The 24,168-nt window shown below is 34.8% G+C and overlaps 1 protein-coding gene across 3 annotated transcripts in view; it reads left to right on the plus strand.

Annotated features, from left to right (window-relative positions):
* The window catches only part of Arpc1 (Actin-related protein 2/3 complex, subunit 1A), a 28,277-nt gene extending 5,158 nt beyond the window's left edge, over positions 1–23,119 (plus strand). For all 3 annotated transcript variants that reach the window (XM_089248740.1, XM_089248741.1, XM_089248742.1), the window contains exons 2-12: positions 331–459; positions 2,149–2,300; positions 5,396–5,501; positions 5,938–6,055; positions 7,377–7,436; positions 9,402–9,502; positions 10,395–10,497; positions 14,968–15,043; positions 17,120–17,220; positions 21,019–21,205; positions 22,243–23,119. In XM_089248740.1, the coding sequence (XP_089104866.1) occupies positions 393–459; positions 2,149–2,300; positions 5,396–5,501; positions 5,938–6,055; positions 7,377–7,436; positions 9,402–9,502; positions 10,395–10,497; positions 14,968–15,043; positions 17,120–17,220; positions 21,019–21,205; positions 22,243–22,278 (1,107 nt within the window). In that variant the 5' untranslated portion in view covers positions 331–392 and the 3' untranslated portion in view covers positions 22,279–23,119. The remainder of the gene's footprint in view (positions 1–330; positions 460–2,148; positions 2,301–5,395; positions 5,502–5,937; positions 6,056–7,376; positions 7,437–9,401; positions 9,503–10,394; positions 10,498–14,967; positions 15,044–17,119; positions 17,221–21,018; positions 21,206–22,242) is intronic.
* The last annotated feature ends 1,049 nt before the right edge of the window (positions 23,120–24,168 follow it).

Below are 24,168 nucleotides of genomic sequence, written 5' to 3' on the forward strand. Positions count from 1 at the left end.
GTGCGGACAGACATTTTTATGTTAAAGAATGTTTGTAGATGGGGAATCCACTCTTATTTTCCCCATGTTAAAAGACATAGCGCAACAAAATCAGAAAATTTTATTTCCCTTACACTCTTAGAAATTTACCACAATTTAGCAACCACATTTCGTAAAGCACCAATACTTATTTTCTAGTTGCCATGATAACCTGGCGCTTGTCCCATCCGGGATAAATAGAACTGTAGCTGTTCCTTTCTCAATAATTACTATAATATATGATTGCCTTTATGCGTCTGTGTTTTGTTATATTTCTACCGTTTTTATATCAAACTGACTGTTTTGTTCCAGGATTTGAAATTTTGTTTCCATTTTGCTGGTTTGAGTTGATTTTTATTTTTTTCTTCGCCTCGATGACTGAGATACACAATTTTGGTGTTGAGCCGATCACCTGTCATGCGTGGAATAATGACAGAACAGGTAATTATAGCATAGTTCATTGCCTTTCTATGGAACAGCTAATCATTTTCTTAAAATAAGGATGCTTGGAAAGCCACTCAAAAACAATTAATTTATGTGAATTCTTATTCATTAAAAAAAAAATAATGCCAGAGGCTGTTAATGATTCATTTCGACCAGAACCAAAAAGTGATTTTTCTGAGGGTTCTCTCTAGCTGCACGTGCATCTAGATCGTAGTTTCCCAACTTTTTTTGTCCCATTGCCCCCCTTCAGACATTTTTTCTCCAATGCAATCTAACCCATAGGATTGAATGGTATACCCGTAACTTCTGCCCCCCCCCCCTAGAACTTTCCATTGCCCCCAAGTGGGTGTTAATGCCCACGTTGGGAATCGCTGATCTAGATTTTTCTACGATTTGTCAAGTTTTCATTAAATGGTTTATGAAGTTGCTTCTATGCAATATAGCCAGTGCCTGACAAATCTCAGACACAAAGTTGTCACGCCCAAGTGGCTGCAGTGCAAAAATGTTCATTAGATGTAAATTATATCCGAGAGAAGAACATAGAAAACAAGACTATTTATGACTTGAAAGACTACCAAGACCTACCTACAAAGCCTAGGACGACCGTTGATAGATGACGTCTCACCCAACTCCATCGGTAGGAAATTGCCGTATGACGATACGACCGGAATTGGTGTGTGGTAAAATAGATGCCAGGTTGCTGTAGCAACTAGAAGATTGGGTATTGGTATCAAAAAATTTTTTGTATGTAATTGTTAAATAATGTCTGAGGGTGGTACGATAGATGCCAATGCTTCCAATTTTGTTGATAATTATTAAAATCTTTTTATCTGAAACCAGATTCTTCTTCCAATTTTTTGTATTTTTATTTAAAAAAATTCCTCAAATTATTCTTTCCAAAAATGAAAAATCCCAGAACGAAACTCCCCAGTCCTTGCAATCCTAGACTGATCATGTTTTCTCAAGAAAAGTATGGGGAATTAGGATTTCAAATACGGGAAATCGACAACTGTTAAATATGATGCCAAAAGTGACAATTAAAGTTGTGTCCCGATTTAACAGATAAAATTAAACCAGTATTTTTATTACTTGAATCAAAGAAAAACTTTTTATATCATGCATTGAGATCAACACAGATTTACGCACAAGGACTTCAGAAAGAATTCTTTGTATTGAGGAATTCATTAAATAGTGGTTTGTTATATTAAAGTGATTTGGATGTATGATTGGGGTTGCAAAAGTGACCTCGATGTGGCCGTTGGCAGCTTAAATGATCTAGAAATGTGCTGGAGAGCCACTTAAATGATTTGATAATCTTTTTGTGGGCTACTTGAATGATTTGTTAATTTTTTAATGGATCACATCAGATGACTAAGAGGCCCACATTTGGGCCCATGTGTCATGGGTTGAGTGTATCTTTTATATACTACCGTCAGACAAAAATATGTGCCCGGTCAAGATTTCTGCATGTCAGGCAATAGATTTGTCCAGCCCTGGTTTCCACCTTTATTATCATTAAAATTATTAATTATTGTTGACGTTATCCTTAATTAATAAACACATTGTAATTTTCCTTTTCTTGCAATGCTGCTATAATAGGGAAGAAACAGAAAATTATCAGAGAGTTTTTGTTTGCTTCAAGATTGCATGTACTCGTTTTTTTTTTAATTTCCATGTTTCTTTCAGAGCTTGCGATGTCATTGAACAGCAGTGATGTTAGGGTATATAAGCAAGAAAATGATCGATGGACATGCAAAGATGTCCTCACTCAGCACGAACTAAGAGTTACAAGCATCGATTGGGCTCCTAATACAAATCGTATAGTTACATGCTCTGCTGTAAGTGTTTTTTTTTTTAAATTGTTTTCTTGTTTGTCTTTAAAATATTTTTCCCTCAGTATATCTTCATTGACATTATAATGGGTTTTGCCTAAAGTATCCTGTGAAACTCTCAAAGTTATATGAATGATAACGAGACATAAAATATATTCAGTACCATATCTTCTATCATTTTATCACACATATTCACAGTTTTTTCCTTTATTGGATTTTTTTTATTTTTTTTTGCAACACCCAGAAATCGTCATTCATGTGTTTTGTTTATAAAATTTGAGTTGTGCATGTTTAGGATGGCTCACTAATGACAATACTGTCATCACTAGAGCGGTGGCAGCTCCCAAGAGAGAAAGTCATCTTGGGTTTAATTAGTCTTTGGCCACAATGTGCGCTAAAGGACACAACCATTTCTGCATAGCCAACTGAAGAGATTATAAAAGACCTTGTCACTTTAGCAAAACACGTGGGTGGAAAAGGGTTCAATGTTATGGATATGGAGGTTGAACAGCTAATTATAGCAATTCAGAGGTATTGACAGAGGAGGAATTAATGCAAGTTGACTGCTCTTGAACCTGAAATGGTACCAGATGAAGAAGATAAAGAAATAGAAGGCAAATTCACCATGAGTAACATAGCGGAAGGGCTTCGCACATTCAAATCAGCAATATATTATTTTCATGATATAGATCCCTCTATGGTATGTTCTTCACATGTGGAAAAATTGGTAGAGGAAGCCTTGTCATCACATTCCAACATGATATGATGAAGAAACGGCAAACAGAAATCACAATGTTCTTTTAAAAAACATCGCCAACAATTGCTGTATCCTCTCTTACATTTTCTTATACCTCTGTGCTACCCTACTCTTCTCACGCTGTTCAATAAATGAGATATACAAGAAAAACTTTGGTTTCGGTTATTCACTGTTACTCCCTGGAACGTAACCCCCGCGAATATGGGGGGGGGGGGGACAACTGTAATCTCTTAGTTCCCAGATTTAGTTTTTGTAATGTTAAGCATTATCAAACTTCTTACATTTTAAGTGATCGTGTTTTTTGAACTGGAAATGCCTGTGGTCATATGCCTATGTATTGCTCTCTGTCAGCATTTTCAAACTTACTGCTGCAGCGCCTGAAAGCAAAATGTTTTGCATCATTCTACAACAAACCCTCCACTGATTGGAAATGTTCTGCAGTAAAAATCACCATAATAGTGTTTTCTACAGTTTCTTTAACTCTTCCAGATTGTTCTGCAGTAGCACTGATTGTTCTACAACTTTCAGTATATTCTGCATGCATTGAAAATAGTAATTGGTACCTTTTCCCCCATTGGAAGTGAGATGTAAAGTTTGTATAATGACAGCTCACAATAGCTGTAAATATTGTCATTATAAGACTTCATCTTCTCGTTACAAGAGAATTTTAAATTTTTTGCTCTTTCTAGTTAATAAATTGTAAAACTGCTTTATCTGCCTGATACTGTAATAGCTTTTTTGGATAATTTCATTCTAAATGAAAATAGTTTTAGGCTAACTGTGTGGTTAATTTTCGTAAATGATTGACATATGTAGTTGATATCAGGTAGAGCTAAGGCAATATATTTGAAATATTTCAACATTTTGAGTTGAAGAATGTGTTTTTACACTTGGGAAAAATTGATGATTGATGATTCAGAAATACTGCTGTTCAGTAGATAGCATAAGCATTGTCACTGTAGTCGTGTAGGCATCGTGAAGGACTCAAATCAAGGTTCAAGCCCCATAGGTGGCACAGTGGTGATTGCTGAAACTGGTTTTCTGCAGTTTTCCAGCTTTGAGGCATGAATACTAGCCGGTTTCTTATTTTAAAACTATCTGCTCCGCAGAGAGCAGACAGACCTTCAACATGATGCTTATATAACTTGAAGTCACACACCTTTCCCGCCAACAAGCCGACACACCGTTGCCAAGAGGCTGTTTTGGCACAAAGAAAAACCTATTCTGGATAACAAGCGGAAAGAGAAAAAAAGACAAGTTTTTCTGGCTTCTGGTTCCTACAGCAATCGAGCGAGGTGGTCTTTACCTCGGCTCTGGTAATTGAGATGATGTACAGTGATAAGGGAACTCTATAATCCTAAAATGTAAAACAAAACATAATGCTACAGTGAATGAAGGAAATAAGATATGGAAATATGTGAACACCCGACTCAAATGAACTGAGTATGGTTGAGTGTAACAGAGATCCAATTGTCATCACAATGGAAGGAGATGACTGAGGCCATGTGGTTCGTCCACGGTTTCCAAGATGGTGCCCCAACGGTTCGACCACGATCTGCAAGAACATCTACGCACGTGGTTCTCTCCTTGAGAAATATGGCGCACCTTGAGTCGTCCGTCCCACTGGACTTTTCTTCGTGTAAAATGATTCGGATCTTCACCTCTGATCTTCTTAATTCTGACGTAATACCCTGTTATTATTACAACCAGATCTGGTATGTGAAATTGTTAATTTAATTTTAAGAGCTCTTAATTTTGATTCTTTAATCTTACTATGCATTCAGAAATGTTTTTAATTATATGGCTTAATATCACTGAAATTAAAACAACTATAACTCTGAACTAGTGGTAATTATTGGTAATATTACCAATATTATTATTTATATAATTGGTAATATCATTGATTTGATGCATTTTATTTTAAATTGTTTTTCTTGTATGATCAAGAGCCAATTGAATCTATCCCCCTCCTTCCTTATAACAAAAACTGTTTTCCTCTTAAAAGTGACATCTAATGGCATAGGGAACAGCTTTTGACTGTAGTGATAATATTGATGTCACACTTTGCACACAAATAGCAGATGAGTCAGACGGGTTTTCAGTGGCTATAGAAATGGGCTTGAGAAATTTTGGGTGTTGGGTCACCATTGCCATTAAGTTGTCATGTGCATATTTCTTATATCCTCTTTTTTTTTTTACTAAACTTAGATGCTTTTGTCACATGTGTAACCCGATTTTAGTTCTATACTTGTATGCCGATTTGCATCACATTGAATTTATTGTGATACCCATTTTTTTTTTCTTTTTCTGTGCTTGTGAGCTGATGACATTGTATTATATTTAGGATAGAAATGCATATGTGTGGACAAAAGAAGATGGTGAATGGAAACCAACTCTTGTCCTTCTGCGGATAAATAGAGCTGCAACATGCGTTAGGTGGTCGCCTTTAGGTCAGTGCTGCTGCTAGTTGTGCTATTTCATTCAACAAATTGGTATATTTTTAAGGATTTTGTTTGACATATGAGCGATGGGATGTTAATACATTAAGCACCTGCATATGACAGGCACAGAAAGTATTTCAAGTCTATCATTGTGGCACTTGATGATACACTAATAAGTTTAATAAAGAAAAAGAAATCATAATTATTTGTTTTGGCTTTTTGACAATCTAAATGAAATGAACTTAGCTCCAACAACTGCTTTCAAGATATGAGTGAGATGATATGAATGAATGATATGAGATCATTATAATAAAAGCATTCATGTTGCAACTTTGACATGCATAATGACAAGTATATTGTGAATTTAGTGATGGAAAATTTATTGAAGATAGTTTGTACAATTTGCATGCATATATAATGTAAAATATGTTTTCTTGTTTTTTAGAAACAAAATTTGCTGTGGGAAGTGGAGCTAGGCTAATATCTGTCTGTTATTTCGATGAAACTAATAACTGGTGGTTAAGTAAACACATCAAAAAGACAATTAGATCAACTGTCAATTGGTGAGTATTATGATTAAAAATATGCAACCAATTTTTGATACGTCAAATTCTGATAACTTGAATATCTGTTTATTATAGTGTTGAAATTAAAGCTGTGGCATACATAAATAAAAGTATTTCTTTCTCTGCCTCCTTTTACTCAAGTTTTTCTTGTATAAATGCTTTCTTTCAAACCAAGCGTAACTCTTTTTGCCGATTGAGTTGTGCTGGAAGTGTAAGTGTGTGTGTCTAGTATTGTGTGTGAATTTTAGTGCTGCCATCTGTATTACAAATTCCGAGTGAAGGGTGATGTTTGGATATTTGTTCCAAAAAACATCTTGTATAAACACTGACCAATGGCCATGTACTTGGTCATCTGCACTTGGGAAATCATTTGTTTCACGTCCGATCATGTCAAAATCACAATTACGCTTTGACCCAGTTGCAAATTGATTCAGTGTTCAAATGTCTGTACAAATTTTGATTATGCACAGATTTTTCAAAAATTTGAAGTACAAGTTGAAAGTTTCAGATTTAGAAAAAAAAGAATAAATTATTTATGAAATGGGGATTATCTTCAAACATAAATGAAACTGAAGTACATCATAAATTACTGAATTTTTCATAGAGAATAATTTTGCTTTCTAATATTCATTTATACAAATACATATTGTGTATATATATGTCTATACTCAGAATACACGCAGTAAAACCTCATTGTAAGATTTATAGGTGGCTAAAAATTGTCTATCTTAATGCAAGTCTGGTTTATAACTGATAATTCTTGTAGGGGTGTATTGCAACAAGGTGTACATCAATGGAAGTACAGTAGTTTTAGCTGTAAAAAGTGTTTATTACACATCAAATAAAAAAACTACCTTTAACATGGGTTGAATTGAAAAAGAGATGCACGTATTCAGTATACACTGCATTAATCTTATAATTTTTCTGGCTTGCAAGGGTTAAGAATCATGCAGCACTTCCATGTTTGTGCAAAACAACATAACAATCTATGTTTCACGTGTTCTGTTTTATTCCCATTCAATAATTAGGCATTAGGATAATTCATCCTTGCCAATTTATCAGGACCTGAAGTTTGACATTTTATACTAATACAGTATTTATAAATGACACTGTTATTAAAAATATTTATGTTTACCCCCCCCCCCTTTCCGAAATTCTGATTTCAGGGCGGGGGGGGGGGGGTAAAATAAATATTACTAATGATAACTCAGTTTTTTGTTGGGCTCTACACATTCTACTTTTCGTGATTTGACTATTTATTTCAGGAATTTATACCATGAGATTTACATGTGAGTTAAACTTAAACTATTGATTTCAGCCTCGATTGGCATCCAAATAATGTGTTAATTGCCTGTGGCTCAAGTGACTTTATGGCAAGGTAAGTTTATCTATTTTCTTTTATCAATTTTTATGTTATTGTACGATATAGCTGTTACCCCTATTCATTTTTGTTTTGTCTTGTTTTTTAAATGAATAAATTCCAGAAATCTTGCTTATAACCAAGGGCCCGGATGTTGATTTTTTTTTTTTTTTTTCATTTTTCAATACTTATTCACTTTTGTTACATTTTTTCAGGTTTTAGGGCATTCTTTGTCATATTTAGGTTATTTTTCATTTTTGAAATTTTTTTCAAAATAAAAAAGCTAAAATTGCCTAAAAAAATACTTTCATCGCTTAACTTTAGACGACAAACTAAGTTTAGAATTAATTTCGGGTAAATTAAGTATTTAGTAAAAATTGTAATAGCTGGCCACACACTCAACCAAACAATAAATGAAAATGAGAATTCAAAAAGTTCTAATGGTATTGCTTCATGCAGTAAAATTTCGTAAGTTTTTTTGCGAATTGATATAGTACATAAGATTAATCTTCAGCCTTCTACCTTTCTGTCTTTGCAGAAAAGTGTGGAGCTCAGTGTGCTAAAAGTGGGTTAGACCAATTTCCTGTCATAAAATTTAAAAAAAATAATAATAATGGGGAAAAAAGCAAACTTATTGCCTGTAGAAATTTTTGATGTCTTTAAAGTTTTGAAATTGAAGAGAACATTGAGTAGATCAGTTCCCCTCCATCGAGATATCCCCATCTATTGATGTTGAGAGAAGTTTATCTTGTCTTTTCAGAAATGTCTATTTAGTCTAGATTTCTCTTAACCCAATCACAAATTATGAATTGTTTATTTGAAGAAATTGACATTTTTTGATTAAATCTAATCAAAATGAGTGTGATTTTCGAAAGATACTATAACTTTTTTCTTTGATTTCCAGTCAATATAATGACTGGTTCAGTTTCTAAAGAAATTTGTTTTGTTATTTTAACCAAATTTTTGGTTATTTTTGGGGAATATTTTTGTTTCTTCTAAATCTTATAGTTTTTGACATTTTTTCAAGTTTTTTGGGTTTTTTTTGTGGTCAATTTTCAGGATTTTTAGATCAACAACTTCCGGTCCTTGCTTATGATGTTCCCATTTGGAACATTTCTCTACTTAGTACTAATTATTTTCCTGTTCCCAACTCACCATCTTGCTGATACTCATAGAGATCCCCATTTGCCACTGTGGTGGTCGAGTGGTTACAGTGACGGACTCGTGATGCGAGGATCCGGGTTCGAACCCCACAGTGGTGGTCGGCTGAAGTTGGCTTTCTGTGGTTCCCAACTTCAAGGTGCAAATGCGAGCCGATCTCCCCGTTAAAAAGTCTCGCCACAGAGAGCAACAGTCCTACAACGATAAATCGTTCAATCATAACACTTCACTCATAGTTAGAAAAACTGGGGGCAGATGACAGCACTACACATAACAAGCATTACACAGAAACAAACTTTACGTCAGGTTGCACTACACGTACACGCACATTCCCGCATGTACCGATTCGTTGGGGGGTTTAGCGGGGGGGGGGTGCATGTGTGGTGTAGCAGTAGTAGGTAGGACCTCCAAAAAATGGCTCGGGGATCCACGATGTTCTTAAGTCAGCCACCTCGTTGGGCAATTTGCCTGTTGTGGCGTTGTATTTGTATTTGTATATAAAGCATTTGCCAGCTTACAACAATTTTTTTATAACAGTGTTCCAAACATAAGTGGGATCCATTGAAAAATACTGTTCTGAAACATTTTTAATGCTATTAGTGTTTGATCATTAATATCTGCTGTAATATACATTGGGAATCAACAATATTTATAAACAATTTTGCTGTATTTGACAGAATCACATTTCTGTCTTCTGAAATCTGATCACTTTGTGTGTGTGAATTTTTTGTACAGCCAATGCCGCTACCTTTCTTTTAACACTCAACTACACACACAATGTGTTTCATTTGCTTTATTAATATTCTGTGTTTTTGTTTGCAGAGTTTTTTCAACATATATTAGGGAAATAGAAAAGAAACCAAATTCAACTTCATGGGGTTCCAAAATGCCTTTTGGAAATGTTATGGCCGAGTACAATAATGGTAAGCATTTCAATTTCAAATAAGGGATGCATTTTCAAGGATTTAAATTATTTTTCTTACTTAGCTGATAAATTTTTTTCCTGCTGCTGATCTTGAAGGTTTTCTTCAAAATTTTATTGGTTTATATTATATTATAAAGTAATATAACAAGTGTCATTTGTGATGATGGCCAATCTCTGCTTTGATCATGTTTGCTGGATGCTAAGATGTTTGAAGTGAAGGATACAATATATATATATATATATATATATATATATATATAAAATTAACAATTTAGCACAATGATTTAAATTATAACAGAAAACAATGAATTATGAGTGTAAAAGACATTTAGTCAGAATACGCAGTGATGGTATTGATATCGTGTCTCTCCAAGGGAATGAATCATTAGAAAACAAGTTTTCTTTCTCTATTCAAAATATGGTACCGTTTCTGCCATATGTTATCAGTTTCTTCAGGTTGCAATTTCTTGTGATCTCCACACTGTTCCCCCAGTCATGATATTGTTTGGAAAATCTAACTTTTTTCCCACTTCCAGTTGTAGTTTCAGTGGTGGTCATCTATGATTTGCTGTTTTCAGGAACATGAACATCACGAAATAGAAGGACACCATTTCGTGTTTGCTCTAGTGTACGTACCTATGAATAAAACGCAGAGTCCTCTGAGCATCTCTGCAAATAAACGTGTGAGTCACTATTTGTAGTGCAGGATTAATGAAGATCTTCTGTTTGTTATGGTCTCTGCAGTAAATTTAAGAACCAAACATGTCTGTGTGTTAAGTTGCTCACTTTAATCACACTGATGGTGTGTTGCTGGCAATTTAATAATATAACTATAATTGTTATTGATATTTTAATGTAACTATAATTGTGTGTTTTCTTTTGTACCCCAGGTGGATGGGTTCATGGAATTAGTTTCTCTGCTGACGGATCCAAGCTGGCTTGGGTTAGCCACGACAGTTCTGTCTCTGTTTGTGATTCCTCAAATGGCATGGTGTAAGTTGAATAAATTTGATAGTAGTGCAGTGCAATAGAACCCAGATAATCAAAGTTCATGAATTCAATTTTTCAAGTTCCATCTAACCAGAGGTGGCTCATAATAATGATGATGATGACGACTTTCGTTTGTAACTTTAAATATCTGGACAGAAATTACTTATTCTGAACTTTCAGGGATCAAAATTAGTTATATTTCTAATTCATTTGAATTAAGGCTCTACTGTATTTATAATATATACTCCCTAAGTAGCAGTAAAGTGCTACTTTCTAAAGTAGCAATAAATTATACTGCTAACTCTCGTTTACTAACTTTAAAGAGAAATTTGGTAGTATTGGTTCCATTTGAATTAGAGCGGCTTATGACAATATTCATGTGAATCATAATTTCACTTGTGCGCACGTGCCACACTACTCGAGTACATTCAAATATGGGAAGGTTAGGGCTGATGGGACAAATTGTAGTTTTTGATTTTTTTGGTCTACTGATATGGCACAAATAGTGATTTGGCCGAATACTGAATATTCGGGTAATGAATATTAATCTTCTCAAAATTCATCGCAATTATAATAAAAATTAGTGTTTTGATTGAAAATGAAATTATTGGTAATTTCAAATTATTAATAATGAATTTTTTAATTATGTAATTAATTATTTTGATAAATATTAAAAACTGGTAATGGAAAGATTTTTATTGCCATGATACTGACAATCAAATTTAACAATGGTATATTGTATTTTAATATTACTTACAGAATCAATTTTTTTCCCAACACTTGTTACAATATTTTAAATCTAATTAAGAAAATGTCAATCAAAAAGCAATGCATCATAAAATTTGACTTATTGTTATTTTTCCCCTCTTTAGATGTTCTTTTCCCCTTTTGCTGCTTTCTGTGTCTCAATACATATCTTGTCTTGGTACATACTTCAGTTAGTGAACTTGTGTAATTCAAGCTCCCTTCCACATTATCGCAGCAGGATTTTATTTTTAGTTTCATGTTTTCGTTATTCTAGAAATTCACTCGTGACATAACCTCCTCTACAGATAGGGATATACACCAACACAATAAAATACAGACCTGCCGACTGTCCCGATTTAGGCGGGAGACTTCGGATTTTGGCAGAAAATCAGATTTTACTCGAGCTTTCACGTTGTCGTGGCGTCAATCATTACCGTCATCGTTAGGGAAAACACCCATAGAGGACAGCCGTAGTCATTTCCATTGAGCAGCCTTAAAAAAGTCTCTGTGGCCGCATTTAAGCAACTGGCAAAGACTCGACTTCGTTTTCGTAGTGTTTATGTTTATCAGCAATCATTTATCAGGAGCATGACCTTGGTTGCCGAAATTTCTGTATAATCGTTATTGTATTCCATTAACAGCGGTGCGGTAAACACAGTTTTTTCGTCGGCTGCTTTGTAATTTGAGTTTTTTTTTTAAATTGTTTCTTCCGATTAAACGTGTTCAGAAAGAAAATGTGAAACTTTAAGCTATATACAGCTAAATATAAAGCTTTTAAGAATTCATATACCCAAGATTATCAATCACTGATAGCATTCACGAAAGGAAACACATATTTTATGAACAGTATGTAGATGTGATTTCTCTATTTTGCACTGAAGGTTTGACATGGAATTATATTCTGCTCAGGGACAATGCAGAACCTGCCTTGGGGGGGGGGGGGGGGGAAGAAATGTAACATGTAACTTTTTCTTAATTGATTAAAAAAAAATTTTTTTTTTTGATCGAGTCTGCGAGTGCCAGAGGGGGGGGGGGGTTCACCTGCATTACCCAACCTGCTTGGTTAAAAGGCTTATATCCCGGGTTATATCCCCTCCCCAGTAGAATCTCCGGATTTCTAGATTTCAAAAGTTGGCTCGTCTGAAAATATAATCAAAGTAAATTTTTAATTTGTGAGGAAAAATTCTAATTAACATAATTTTTTTTAATTAGTTTGATGTACTTAGATTATTTAGCTGAACCGACTGCTACATTCTACAAAAGGGCCTTATATTCATCCCATCTCTACTATGAAATGTTATTTTAGCACAATTTTTCGGGAGTTTCTATGCTCAGGTTATAATGGAATGGAAGCTTTCTAGTTTCAATGGTTGTTAAGCTATCATAGCTGCCAAGTCTCCCGAATTTTATCTTCATCGCTCGATCTCCCGAAAAGTTCTTAAATCTCCCGAATTTTTACGAAAATCCCTAATTGTCCCTAAAAATTCCCTACTTCATTAAAAAAATCCCCGCTTATGAAAACAATCCCTAAGGAATTTCTTGTGGGGCATGAAGACTCTTTTTTTTCCCTTTCGAAATGACGTCACACGTCGTAAATAGGGAAATTTCCTTTTTAAGGAAATTTTACAAACCCTCCGATGGTAACAAGAAAGTTGTTTGTCTTATCGTGCAGGGAAATGACTTAGCAGCCAATAGTCCTGGATAATAATTGAAGATTATGGTGATGCATGTGTGGTCAAAATTTCTTTTGTTGAAGTTACGTACGTGCGCTATAACAAAGCATGAATAATGATAAGCAAAAACATATTTAATCAATTTTAAAGATACTTATTCCGATGAATTTCCTTTCATCAAACGTTCCAGAAGAGGGCTGACTTTTCCTTTTTGTACAAGTTGTGTTACGGACATAAACATCGGTCATGGAAGGACTGCCATCATCAGTCGTGAAGTGAAAAAAAAAATATCAAGCAAGTGTGACAAAAAGTCAGTGTTCTTCAAAAATTGACGGTATTTTCCTTCATCTTTCGATGATTTTGGGGTCATTCGCGCAGAATGTTTGTTCACAGCTTTTCTGATTGAACACAATATTTATTTTTACATCATTGAAGTTTTGGCCTCCAATTTCACTTGTTTTTTGCGTAGGAATTTTATTCCCAAGGGTTTAACTTCCATGTGTGTAAAATCCCTATTTTAATCGGACTTCAGTTTTTGAGTAGGGATTTTATTCCCTACGCTTCAACTTTTATGTTTGGAAAATCCCTATTTTATTTGGAAAAATCCCTATTGTATTTATTAGGGAGTGGTTTTAGCATAGAATACGGGTGTGCGCGAAAATCTCCCGAATTTTCATTTTCAAAAGTTGGCAGCTATGAGCTATGATGTTGCTTTGATGCCACTACCAATTATTCAAGTTTTTCTTCTTGCTCAAGAGAAAATGCTTTGTTCTGCACTAATCTCTGTGCTTATCCCATTAGACCCCTAGTGCTGAAAGTTAAACAGATGTTGTTCGATTTTAAAAATATTATCACAAAAAAATTTAATAGGATTTATGAAAGTGATTTAAAGTATACCAATTAGCAGTATCATCACAAATGTAAAGAAATTTAATACAGTCTATGGCCCTTAATGTGATCGCATCGGGACTCCGGGTATCTGATAACTATAACAGAATAATATGCATATCCGAAAAAAAGTCCCATTTGCAAGTATGGTGACCATACATCCCATATTTGGTCGAACAAGACTTATGATTAATGGATATTGGTAAATGTGATAACTCTGTTTTTTCTTTCCCACATAGTTGGTTGTGAAATGTTCAATTTTTTCCATTTTTTTATTTTATTCTGAAATGGGACTTCGTTAAGTTTGAGCTTAAAATCTTACATTTTTGTTATTCAGCCATAATGGGACATTAAATCGGGAATGTCTAATGTATATCATGAATTACTATGTTTTTTAATGAATGTATAGATCCCTGAAGTCCCTGAAAAAAAAAATAATTTCGAATCTGGTCAACTGAAAGAAACTGATCGAAGACTTAAGGGAAGGGCATTTCCCTCTCATATATTTGCTTTCATTATGGCAAAAACATTTCTACACGTGCATGGATCACAGTGGACTGATTACTATATTAAACGTAAATATTTGTCAATAAGGGATGGGGAACACTTTCTATCCTCTCACAGTGTCTTTTAGCCTGATAATGATAACTTGCTGGAAAAAAAAGTTAATTTGGTTAAACCTTAGTTTCAGAGTGTGCAAAAGAAAACTTTTGACAGGAAAAAAATAACATTCGAAGTCCTGATAACTATAAACAAATTTTTCCCCATGTTACGATATTAGTCCGTTCCGTTTTTTGCAAACATGATAACAATATCATTGTGCATATTAAAAATTTGTAATAGGCAATCAAAAATGACAGAGCAATATGAAATTCAAGGGACATGGACCAACTTTAATGTTCATTATAAGAAAATCTGAGCTGTGTCCCAAGCTCACATCTGCGTTATTTGTATGGTTCGATTTATTTTTTTGCTATCAGTAAGATGTATATTCATTCGGTGTATCATACATTCATTCTGTATTCTGTTATCATTCATTCTGTATTCTGTTATCATTCATTCTGTATTCTGTTATCATTCATTCTGTATTCTGTTATCATTCATTCTGTATTCTGTTATCATTTATTCTGTATTCATACTGTGTATCTATTTTTTCCCCATTCAGGCTAGCTGTTGTTAAAACACAGTTCCTGCCCTTTGTCACATGTGCCTGGGCTTCTGACACTGATATTGTGGTGGCTGTGAGTTGGAAATTTTCACTTTTACTCTAATAAGAATGGTCAATTCTATTTGTGTGAATTTCCAGTTGAACCTTTAAAAAAAAAGAAGTGAAGCATGTATTTAGAGAAAGATATACTCTCCACTTCTTAATACAAGATATACAGAAAAACTGGCTAATTTTGTATAGATACTGATTTTTGGAAAAATTTTCATCTCTGCCCTTACCGGGGCTCGAACCCGGATCCCTCGAATGCTGGTCGAATGCTCTACCGTCTAAGCTACAGTAACAGATGGAATATTTAACCAATGGAACACATGAGCCCTGGTAGGGGCAGAAATGAAAATTTTTCCAAAAATTAATGTATCTACAAAATTAGCCAGCTTTTTTGTATATCTTGTAATGAAGCATTAATGAAGTCAATTTGGGCTCTTTGACCTTTCATGTTACATAAACACAGGTTTTGGTGTTCATATTTTTTGCGTGTTTGTAGTTTTACTCATTAATGTGGAATTAAATTTGGGCAATTAGGAGAAAAAAGCAGTTAGGTGATGTTAATCATTAAGAATGCATATTTTTACAAGATTTGTTTAAATTAATAATAGTAATTAGTTAATTAAAACTAAAAGAATCCCGGATTTTTTTTTTTATTTTTGTAAAAAAATTCAGGGACTTTCTAGCACTTTTCCGGGCGAACTTTAAAACTTTAAGGGCATTCGTATCATGGATGATAAAAATTGTGATTTCTTCAAAAAATTATAATTAATTGGATTTTCTTAATTTATATTCAAGATTTGCTCATTTTTAATTTTGAGTTTGAAATGTCAATTTACTGAAGATATATAGTTTTAAAACAATTATATAGTTCTCACTTCAACTTGCAGACTGTCAAGTTATAAAATTCTTGCTTTAAGAAAAAAAAAAAGCCATTGTGTAGTTTAGTATGAAAATCATATTTTAGCATTAATCATTTTATATGTGAAACAGTTGAAATTTTTCTTGAATAAAAAGAATCAGAAAGCACATGTAATGTGATATATGTAGGGTGACCATGTGACCCATATTTCCCAGGACATTTCTGTATTTTCATGCAATTTTGGCCATCCCGACTTTTCCATAAAAATGCCACTATTTCCCATATTTTCAACAAAGCCAATTTGAATTTTTATTCTTTACTGAAATTACTAAAATTATTTTCCCAATCCTATAAATTTTATTACAGGATTGGTAATAAAGTATTTGGCTATAAAGTATGACCTTAAATATGAATATTCATCTCCTATATCTGTCATATTAATGTTTTTTCCCATAGAATTCATTTAAATCTACTACTTCAATGCAATTTTGCTTACCTTTTTGCATGATTTTTAGCAATTTTCCCATATTTTTATTGAAGAAATATAGACAGCCTACATATATGCAACTGACATTCATTAATTTAGTAGTTTAAATATTTGAAGCAATATCTTAAGCACTGTGTTTTGCTGACATACTTTTGGCATTGTCATTTTGAGCACAGAAATACCTTGGGTATGCGTGACCATGTGTCCTGTTTTGAACTTTATCTTGTAGCTCATCATTTTTACTCCGGTGGAACAGAATTTTGGGGAATTTAATTGGTGGGGAGAGTAAACATTGATGGAAGAAATTCACGCAAAAAAAAAAAAAAAAAATTTGTAGCACTTATAATTTTTTTTTTCAAAGATCGATGTGTAGCTGATATCATGTACACAGTTCATTATCAATAACGGTATAGTAGGGTTTCACTATAGAAAATATTGGTTCCAGCCCCAACTGCAAATACATAAACAGTGGGGAGGAACGAAACATGTGAAATGTTACCATTTTGTATCATTTATGCGAAATTTATATTACATTTATATTATCTACTATTGCATTCGGTTAACCTTAGCATGTTGAACTGAAGCAGCTTAAAGGGAAGAAATGTTTAAAATACCTGTGGCTGACTTGTTTAATTAGCTTAACACATCCCACAAAACTCTTCGGATTATACAACGTGAATATTATGATGTATGTAAACATTTCAATGTGATGATGCTGTTAGTGACTGGTTTCTCTCCTCCTCCCATGAAAACAGGGTCATGACTGTTGTCCTATGCTATTTCGGTATAGGAATGGTCCGCCCACATTTGTTTCAAAATTAGACACATCACAGAAAAGAGAAGTAGATGGTTTCAGGTAAAGTTTCATTCATATTTATTTTTTATCTTGATTACCATATTCATTTGTGTATGGCAGGAATTCGTAGCCTATGGATCATGCAAATCCATTTACAGACAGGATTCTTAAGCTATGGATCATGACCCAAGCTTGATTCTCAGTGGTTTCTTAAATGGGTCATATATAACTCTACTAACAACCAAGAAATCTAGAGTAGTGGGCAGACCTCGCAGCGCTCCTATTTTTCCTACTTTTCCTATTTTTTTAGAAATGTCCTCTTATTTTCCTACTTTCCTCGCAGTCGTCCTCTTATTTTCCTACTTTCCTCGCAGTCGTCCTATTTTATTCCAATTCTTTCCTACTATTCCTATTTTATCCCTTCCTCCTTTTGTTTATGGCCAATATCTCACTACGAAAATTCCGAGAAACCGCAAAATGTCAGTGCTTTCCGTCCCTTTTTCACGTATTTTATTCACATCACAACTCGCTACTGAAAAAAAGAGGGGAATTTTTTTTTTCAGTTCCATTGGAGCAGGGGACGACGACAAGTGTATCTTTTCGCCCCCGCACTGTATAGTCAAAGTGCTAAAAACTGAATTGCAGTAGGGAAAGAGAATCTGTTTGGGCGATCGGTTGTCATAAATAATAAGGTAAAAAAAAAGGTAGGGGGGTGGTAGGGACAGGCTCTATCCACACACAAGAGGTTCCATAAGAGACTATAGATTTCTCTCTCGTAACGAGTGTTCAAAGCCGGGTTTTCCTATAATTATAGTAGGCGTTTCACGATCAGTTGTCATAAATAATAAGGTAAAAAAAAAGGGAGGGGGGTAGGGACAGGCTCTATCCACACACAAGAGGTTCCATAAGAGGTTCCATAAGAGACTATAGATTTCTCTCTCGGTATCTCGTAACGAGCGTTCAAAGCTGGATTTCTTATAATTATAGTAGGCGTTTCGCACCACGTGAACCGAATTGGATCATTTCGCTTCAGCAGAAATGCATTACATAATCACGCTACGCATTTGTGTTTTCTAAGTGTGGCGCATCAGATCAGGGCGGCTATATTATAGTATATGGCCCTGGGGTCATCTACTCTATCGGCTGCATGCTCTGGTTTGACGGAAAGGGAACACAAGAAAAATGAAAAGAAGAAACGCATGGCACATGACGCATTCAACTCCTTCAAAAGCAATCCGCTGACCAGACCCGACGTAAATCGCTGTTGTGAGCAGTATTGCGCTCTGTAGGAAAACAGCAGTGCCTTTTTTATTGGTGAGGGGACGACATGTCGCGCTGGATGATTCACGTTGCGCGTGGCATGGAAAACCTGCTCCTAGCTCATCGGGAAAACTCTGATTGGTCAAAAAAAACCTGAATTTCAAGTTTTTAACCAATCTGCGTTTTCACGCTGCACACGGCACAAAAGTTCTACTCTTAGGAAAACCCGGCTTTGCGGGGCAGAGCCCTAGCAATGTCTGGTTTTACGGGGGGAAGACGAGCCGATTTTAGCGCTCTCTAACCCCAGTTTTTTTTAACCTTCAGAAAATAACTTTCAGGTTTCTTTATTTTTGGGGTCGTTCAAGTATTACGTCAGTGTCGATGGGGGGGGGGGGTTCCGATTTGTTGACTTTTGATGACGGGGGAGGGGGTGTTAGGATGATGCTTACGTCATCACTTGAATGACGTGTAAACGTGCCGCGGGTACTTGAGACGTCTGGAACTCTGCCGTGAGTCACTTAAGTCATCTAAGAATGTGCCACGGGTCATTTAAGTGCAGTAGAACAGCAGCTGTGGTAACTTGGGTAATCTGGAACTGTGCTGTGGTGATCTGTGAATGTGACGCGAGCCACTTGAATGACCTGAATTTGTGCTGCAGGGTTTCTTGAACGATCTGGAAGTGTCGCTTGGTTAATTTTTACAAAATAAGATTTGAAGTTGTGAGCCACAACAGATCACTCCGGGGCCACATTCGGTCCGTGGACAATGGGTTAAGCATGCATGGGTTACATTTTTATGGCACCTAGACAGGTTTTTTTCTTTCTTTGAAAAGCACGGGGAAAAATGGATCACGATCAATAGTCTGACTTTTCAAGTAACAGTAGAAATTTGATTAATTTCTTTTTAGTTATGCTTATTTATATTGTTTTCGATACCACATTCTGTGAAAATGAAAGATTTTTAAATTCGTTAGAGAACTTGAGTTTCTTAACATATATATAGATAATACTATAAGGTGTGAATCTTAAGGGCACAACATCTTTATATGCTATGATAATTTGGCAATTCCATTTTTTCCCTCGTATTTTTTTCCTATTTTTTGTCAATGGTGTTCCTATTTTTCCTACTTTTTTTTCAAATGGTTGTGGGTCACGACCCCTTGATTCTCAGGGCCTTCCGAAATGGGTGTACATATCCTCTTAGAGACAAGGATTCTTGAGCTATGGGTCATGAGCCAAATTTGATTCCCAGAGCCTTCCGAGATGAGTCATACAAATCCACTTACAACTAAGGGTTCTTGAGCATGATTCTTTGGTCATGACCCAAACATGATTTGCTAGGGTTTCTGAAATGATTGTATGAATTCACTTAGACAAATTCTTAGCTGTGGGGTCATGACCCAAACTTGATTCGCAGAGGCATCATAGATGAGTCGTACAGATCCAGTTATAGTCCTGTTATAAATGCAGTTATTGCATCACTGGTTTCACTAATTTAGAAAATACAGTCCCATGGGTCACAAAGCTGATTTTGGATTGCAAATAAGAAAGGTTAAGAACCACTGGTGTAGCTTCAAAAACCAAGATTGTCCTGTATGGGCAAGTGAAGGATTCGTTTTTCCCCCCCCCCCCCCCGTTTTTTTTAGTACAGTGCACACTGCTCGATGTTATCACATGGAATCAAGATTTTCTGACAAAAATAACATAATTGACATCCAGAAGCCAGTAGCATGGAAGAGCATCATCATCGTTAACTGATATCATGAAGACATTCAGGAATTGTATTTCAAATGCACTCAATGAACCCGAGGAGGATGCTTTGTAGAGTGTGAGAGTGAAAAAGAGGAGAGTTGTAGCAAAGCTTCATAGGGAGAGTCTGAATAGATGAGACATGTTAGCATTAAGAAAATGGTTGTTTGCCTTAATACATGCATTTTATGCTATTACCTGTGAGTAAGCAAAATAAGGAGTTCGTTAATAAATCTAGTTTTCCTTATTTTGATCTCTAAAATCATACCTTGTGCTATATGCGAGTAAATTATAGTATTATAGTGAAATTTCAGTGGAAAAAAAAGCAAATTCAAAATATTTTTTCAAAAGTAAAGGAGAATCCTGATTTGGTTATTTCTTCAATTTAACAACCATTTTCTATCGTCCATTGTGCCAGTTATATTAGTCGTCAACTTAATCCAGGGCTTGACAAATCTCTGGTTCCAGGTCGCTTCAGCAACTAAAAAATTGGCATTGATGCCTTGAATTTTCTATGTGTAATTACTAGCTCACAAGCAGAATAAATGTTCTTGGCTCCTAGATTTTTTTCTCGATTTGTCAAGCCCTGACTTAATCCCGATTTAATGCACAAGACTGTTGGTCCTATCAGGCTATAATATATTTTTTTTTTGTCTGAGCTCAACTGGGATTTAAAAGTCATTTTAATTGACATTTAATGAATCCTTAGATTTCAGAACTTCATTATAGTTCTTTTCTATTCCTCCTTCCCACTAAGTATAATCTCTTTGTAATGAAGAATTTTCTTCAATAAAAAATAATTATTGTCTTTTGGTGAAAGTTTATGGTTTGTACATTTTTCTATCACCAGTGCTATGAGGAAGTTTCGTGATATGGATAAACGTGCCATAGTGGAGAACAGTGGAGCTGATACTACGTTAAACACCATACATCAGAACACCATAACATGTCTGTCAATCCACGCAGGAACAAAGATGGCTGCGACAAAAGTCAGCACAACAGGGGTTGATGGCAAGATGGTGATTTGGAATTTGAAGGTCAGATTTACACTATGTAACAAAAAAAAGGTTTGCTTATAGCCCAAATAATCATTAAAATTATTAATTTCCTCTAACTTTTTTTTTTGTCTTTTTGGTGAGAAGATTGATATTTGTGTTGTCATCAACTATTGGCTGATTTGATGACTGGAATATTAAAAATGACAGAAAAGGGTTTTAATTTTTAAACTTTTCCTTTTTAAAATTTATTCATCAAATTTAATTATTTGTTTTGCTTTCCTGGAGTCCCTGAAAAGAGAGAGCCTCTAGAGCTCTGCGGAGCAAAGTTTGTGAACCACTGTGTTAATGTATCATACCAGTTCAACCAGCAGTTGTTCAGCACAAAGAGGGAGTTATGTTGTCCACACATCTTCTCCCCCATGAAGAACCAAACCTTCCTGACACATGTTTGCAAAACGCCTGCGTGATGGTCATGAAAAAATTGTTGAACTCTCTTCCCCCTCCTCTATTTTCTCTTTAAGACATGTTATGTAGAATGTCCAAATTGAAGTTCACTTTTTACTACAACAAATTCCGCGGCGGCTGGAAGAATAAAATAATCGGAAATAAAATGGAAGAAAAACAAAGCTCGTGAAATAGGTGATAGAACTAAGATTTTAACAATAGCTTTATGGCATACTGTTTGGACAGAGGACCAGTTCGATAAAAAGAGCATGTTCGTAAATTTGATATTCATAACATCAAACGTTGACTGTAGTGCTAAGATATAAACTTATGAGCTGTTGAAAAAAATTGAAAGAACTTTTACTTTTGTTCGGGGAATCGCAACTCACTTTATGAAGGTGAAATATTTAAATTAGACTTGAAAGGTAAATGGCAGATTTCAGATTTCTTTTTACTTCTGAAATCTGTTTTTTTTTTTTTTTAATTTTTATTAAACAATTTGGCCGCAATGAATTGCAAAAATTTTGAATTGTGTGGCACCACTGTGTTACATTGTCGATCGATATAACATTCGCGATGATTAGCTCCTACTGTATTAATTTTTTTTTCTCTTTTTTTTTTTTTTTTTCCAGTCATTGGAAGACGCACTATCAAGCATGAACGTGTGATGATGATGAAATCCTAAAGAAATGAAAGAAATTCTACAAAGAAAAAAAGATGAATGCAATATGTGAAAAAAAGACTTTTTTTTATATATTCTAATTATATCTGAGCGAGGAGGTAGGGAATAAAAAAATTATGACATTTCGTGTACCTTCCGTTCAAAACCAACAAAAAAAAAAGATAATTCTATCCCCGACACCCTATTGAAAAATTTTTTGGTGCTGCCCTGCAGAGGGAACTAGTCCCCTCACAAGCCATGGAGCGAGAAAAAAAATTGTTGTTGAACTGCATTGTAGTTATAATTGATATAATTATTATAATTAAGGACATTGTAAGAAATTTTTTTTAATGTGCGTGTGCCGAGATGACTTCTGTACGGGCTGTGCTTCCTGTCTGCGTGTGTGTCGATAACAATCCACGATGAAGACTCGTTAGTGAGAAATTTTCTTGGATTTAATTTATATATTATTACGTGTTTGAAAATCAAATTCTATTTAAATGTTGTGTTGTTTCAGCTTTTTTTTTTAATTATTAACCAGTATGAAAGGCAAGTATTCGTTTTTTTAAATGATTATCGCTATTATAATTTTGCTGGAACTCTTTTTATAAGCCAAAGTGAACCTAATGCATAATTGAGTGGACTCATGATTTATTATTATTTTCATTTTGCTCGTTCTTATTTTCCGCAAATGTTTTGTTGGGTTTCAATGATTATAAATGACTAGAGGTCAATGGGGTAAAATTTGAGAAAGGATGTATCGCGATCACAAAATGAAAAATAATTTATTTTGTTTAAAATGTGTTGTTTTTTTAATTATTGTTCGTTATTAAATTAATTTCGCAGAATCTTATTGTCTTCATCTCTGTAATTGTGCAGTCAAAAGCATGCTCTACATTCCATTGGTCATGTATTATTCTTCGGAATTTGTTTTCTCGTTATGTATTTTGTATGGAAACAAGAAAAGAAACAACCGTTGAAAATTTAAACAACTGTGGGATTTAATTTGTGGTAGTTTATGTGATTCATCTTGGAACAATTCTGGTTACCGTAGCGCAGGTAAAGGTTTTGTAGAATCAGAACTTAGCCAAGTTCTTTCAGACACGCTGGTCATGTTAAGGAGGAGGGGTGGCTCCAGGATGACAGTACAACATAGCTGCCAAGTCTCCCGAATTTTTCGGGAATCTCCCGAATTTTAGCTTCATCGCTCGACCTCCCGAAAAGTTCTTAAATCTCCCGAATTTTTACGAAAATCACAAAAATCCATAATTGTCCCTAAAAATTCCCTACTTCATTAAAAAAAATCCCCGCTTATGAAAACAATCCCTAAGGAATTTCTTGTGGGGCATGAAGCCTCTTTTTTTCCCCTTTCGAAATCACGTCGTAAATGGGGAAATTCCCTTTTTAAGGAAGTTTTACAAACCCTCTGATGGTAACAAGAAAGTTTGTCTTATCGTGCAGGGAAATGGCTTAGCAGCCAATAGTCCTGGATAATAATTGGATAAGATTATAATGACGCGCATATGGTCAAAATTTCTTTTGTTGAAGTTACGTACGTGCGATATAACAAAGCATGAATACTGATAAACAAAAACATATTTAATCAATTTTAAAGATGCTTATACCCCGATGAATTTCCTTTCATCAAACGTTCCAGAAGAGGGCCGACTTTTCCTTTTTGTACAAATTGTGTTACGGACATAAACATCAGTCATGGTGGAAAGAGTGACATCATCACTCATGTGAAATGACAAAAAAGAGAAGCAAGTGTCACAAAAAGTCAGTGTTCTTCAAAAATTGACGGTGTTTTCCTTCATCTTCCAATGATTTTGGGGTCATTCGCGCAGATTCTGATTGTGTTCACAGCGTTTCTGATTGAACACAATATTTATTTTTA

Source organism: Pholcus phalangioides, unplaced genomic scaffold, assembly GCF_987345545.1.
Source record: "Pholcus phalangioides strain wild (caught in Gottingen) unplaced genomic scaffold, Ppha-v1.0 ptg000020l_1, whole genome shotgun sequence".
NCBI classification, from domain to species: Eukaryota; Metazoa; Arthropoda; class Arachnida; order Araneae; family Pholcidae; genus Pholcus; species Pholcus phalangioides.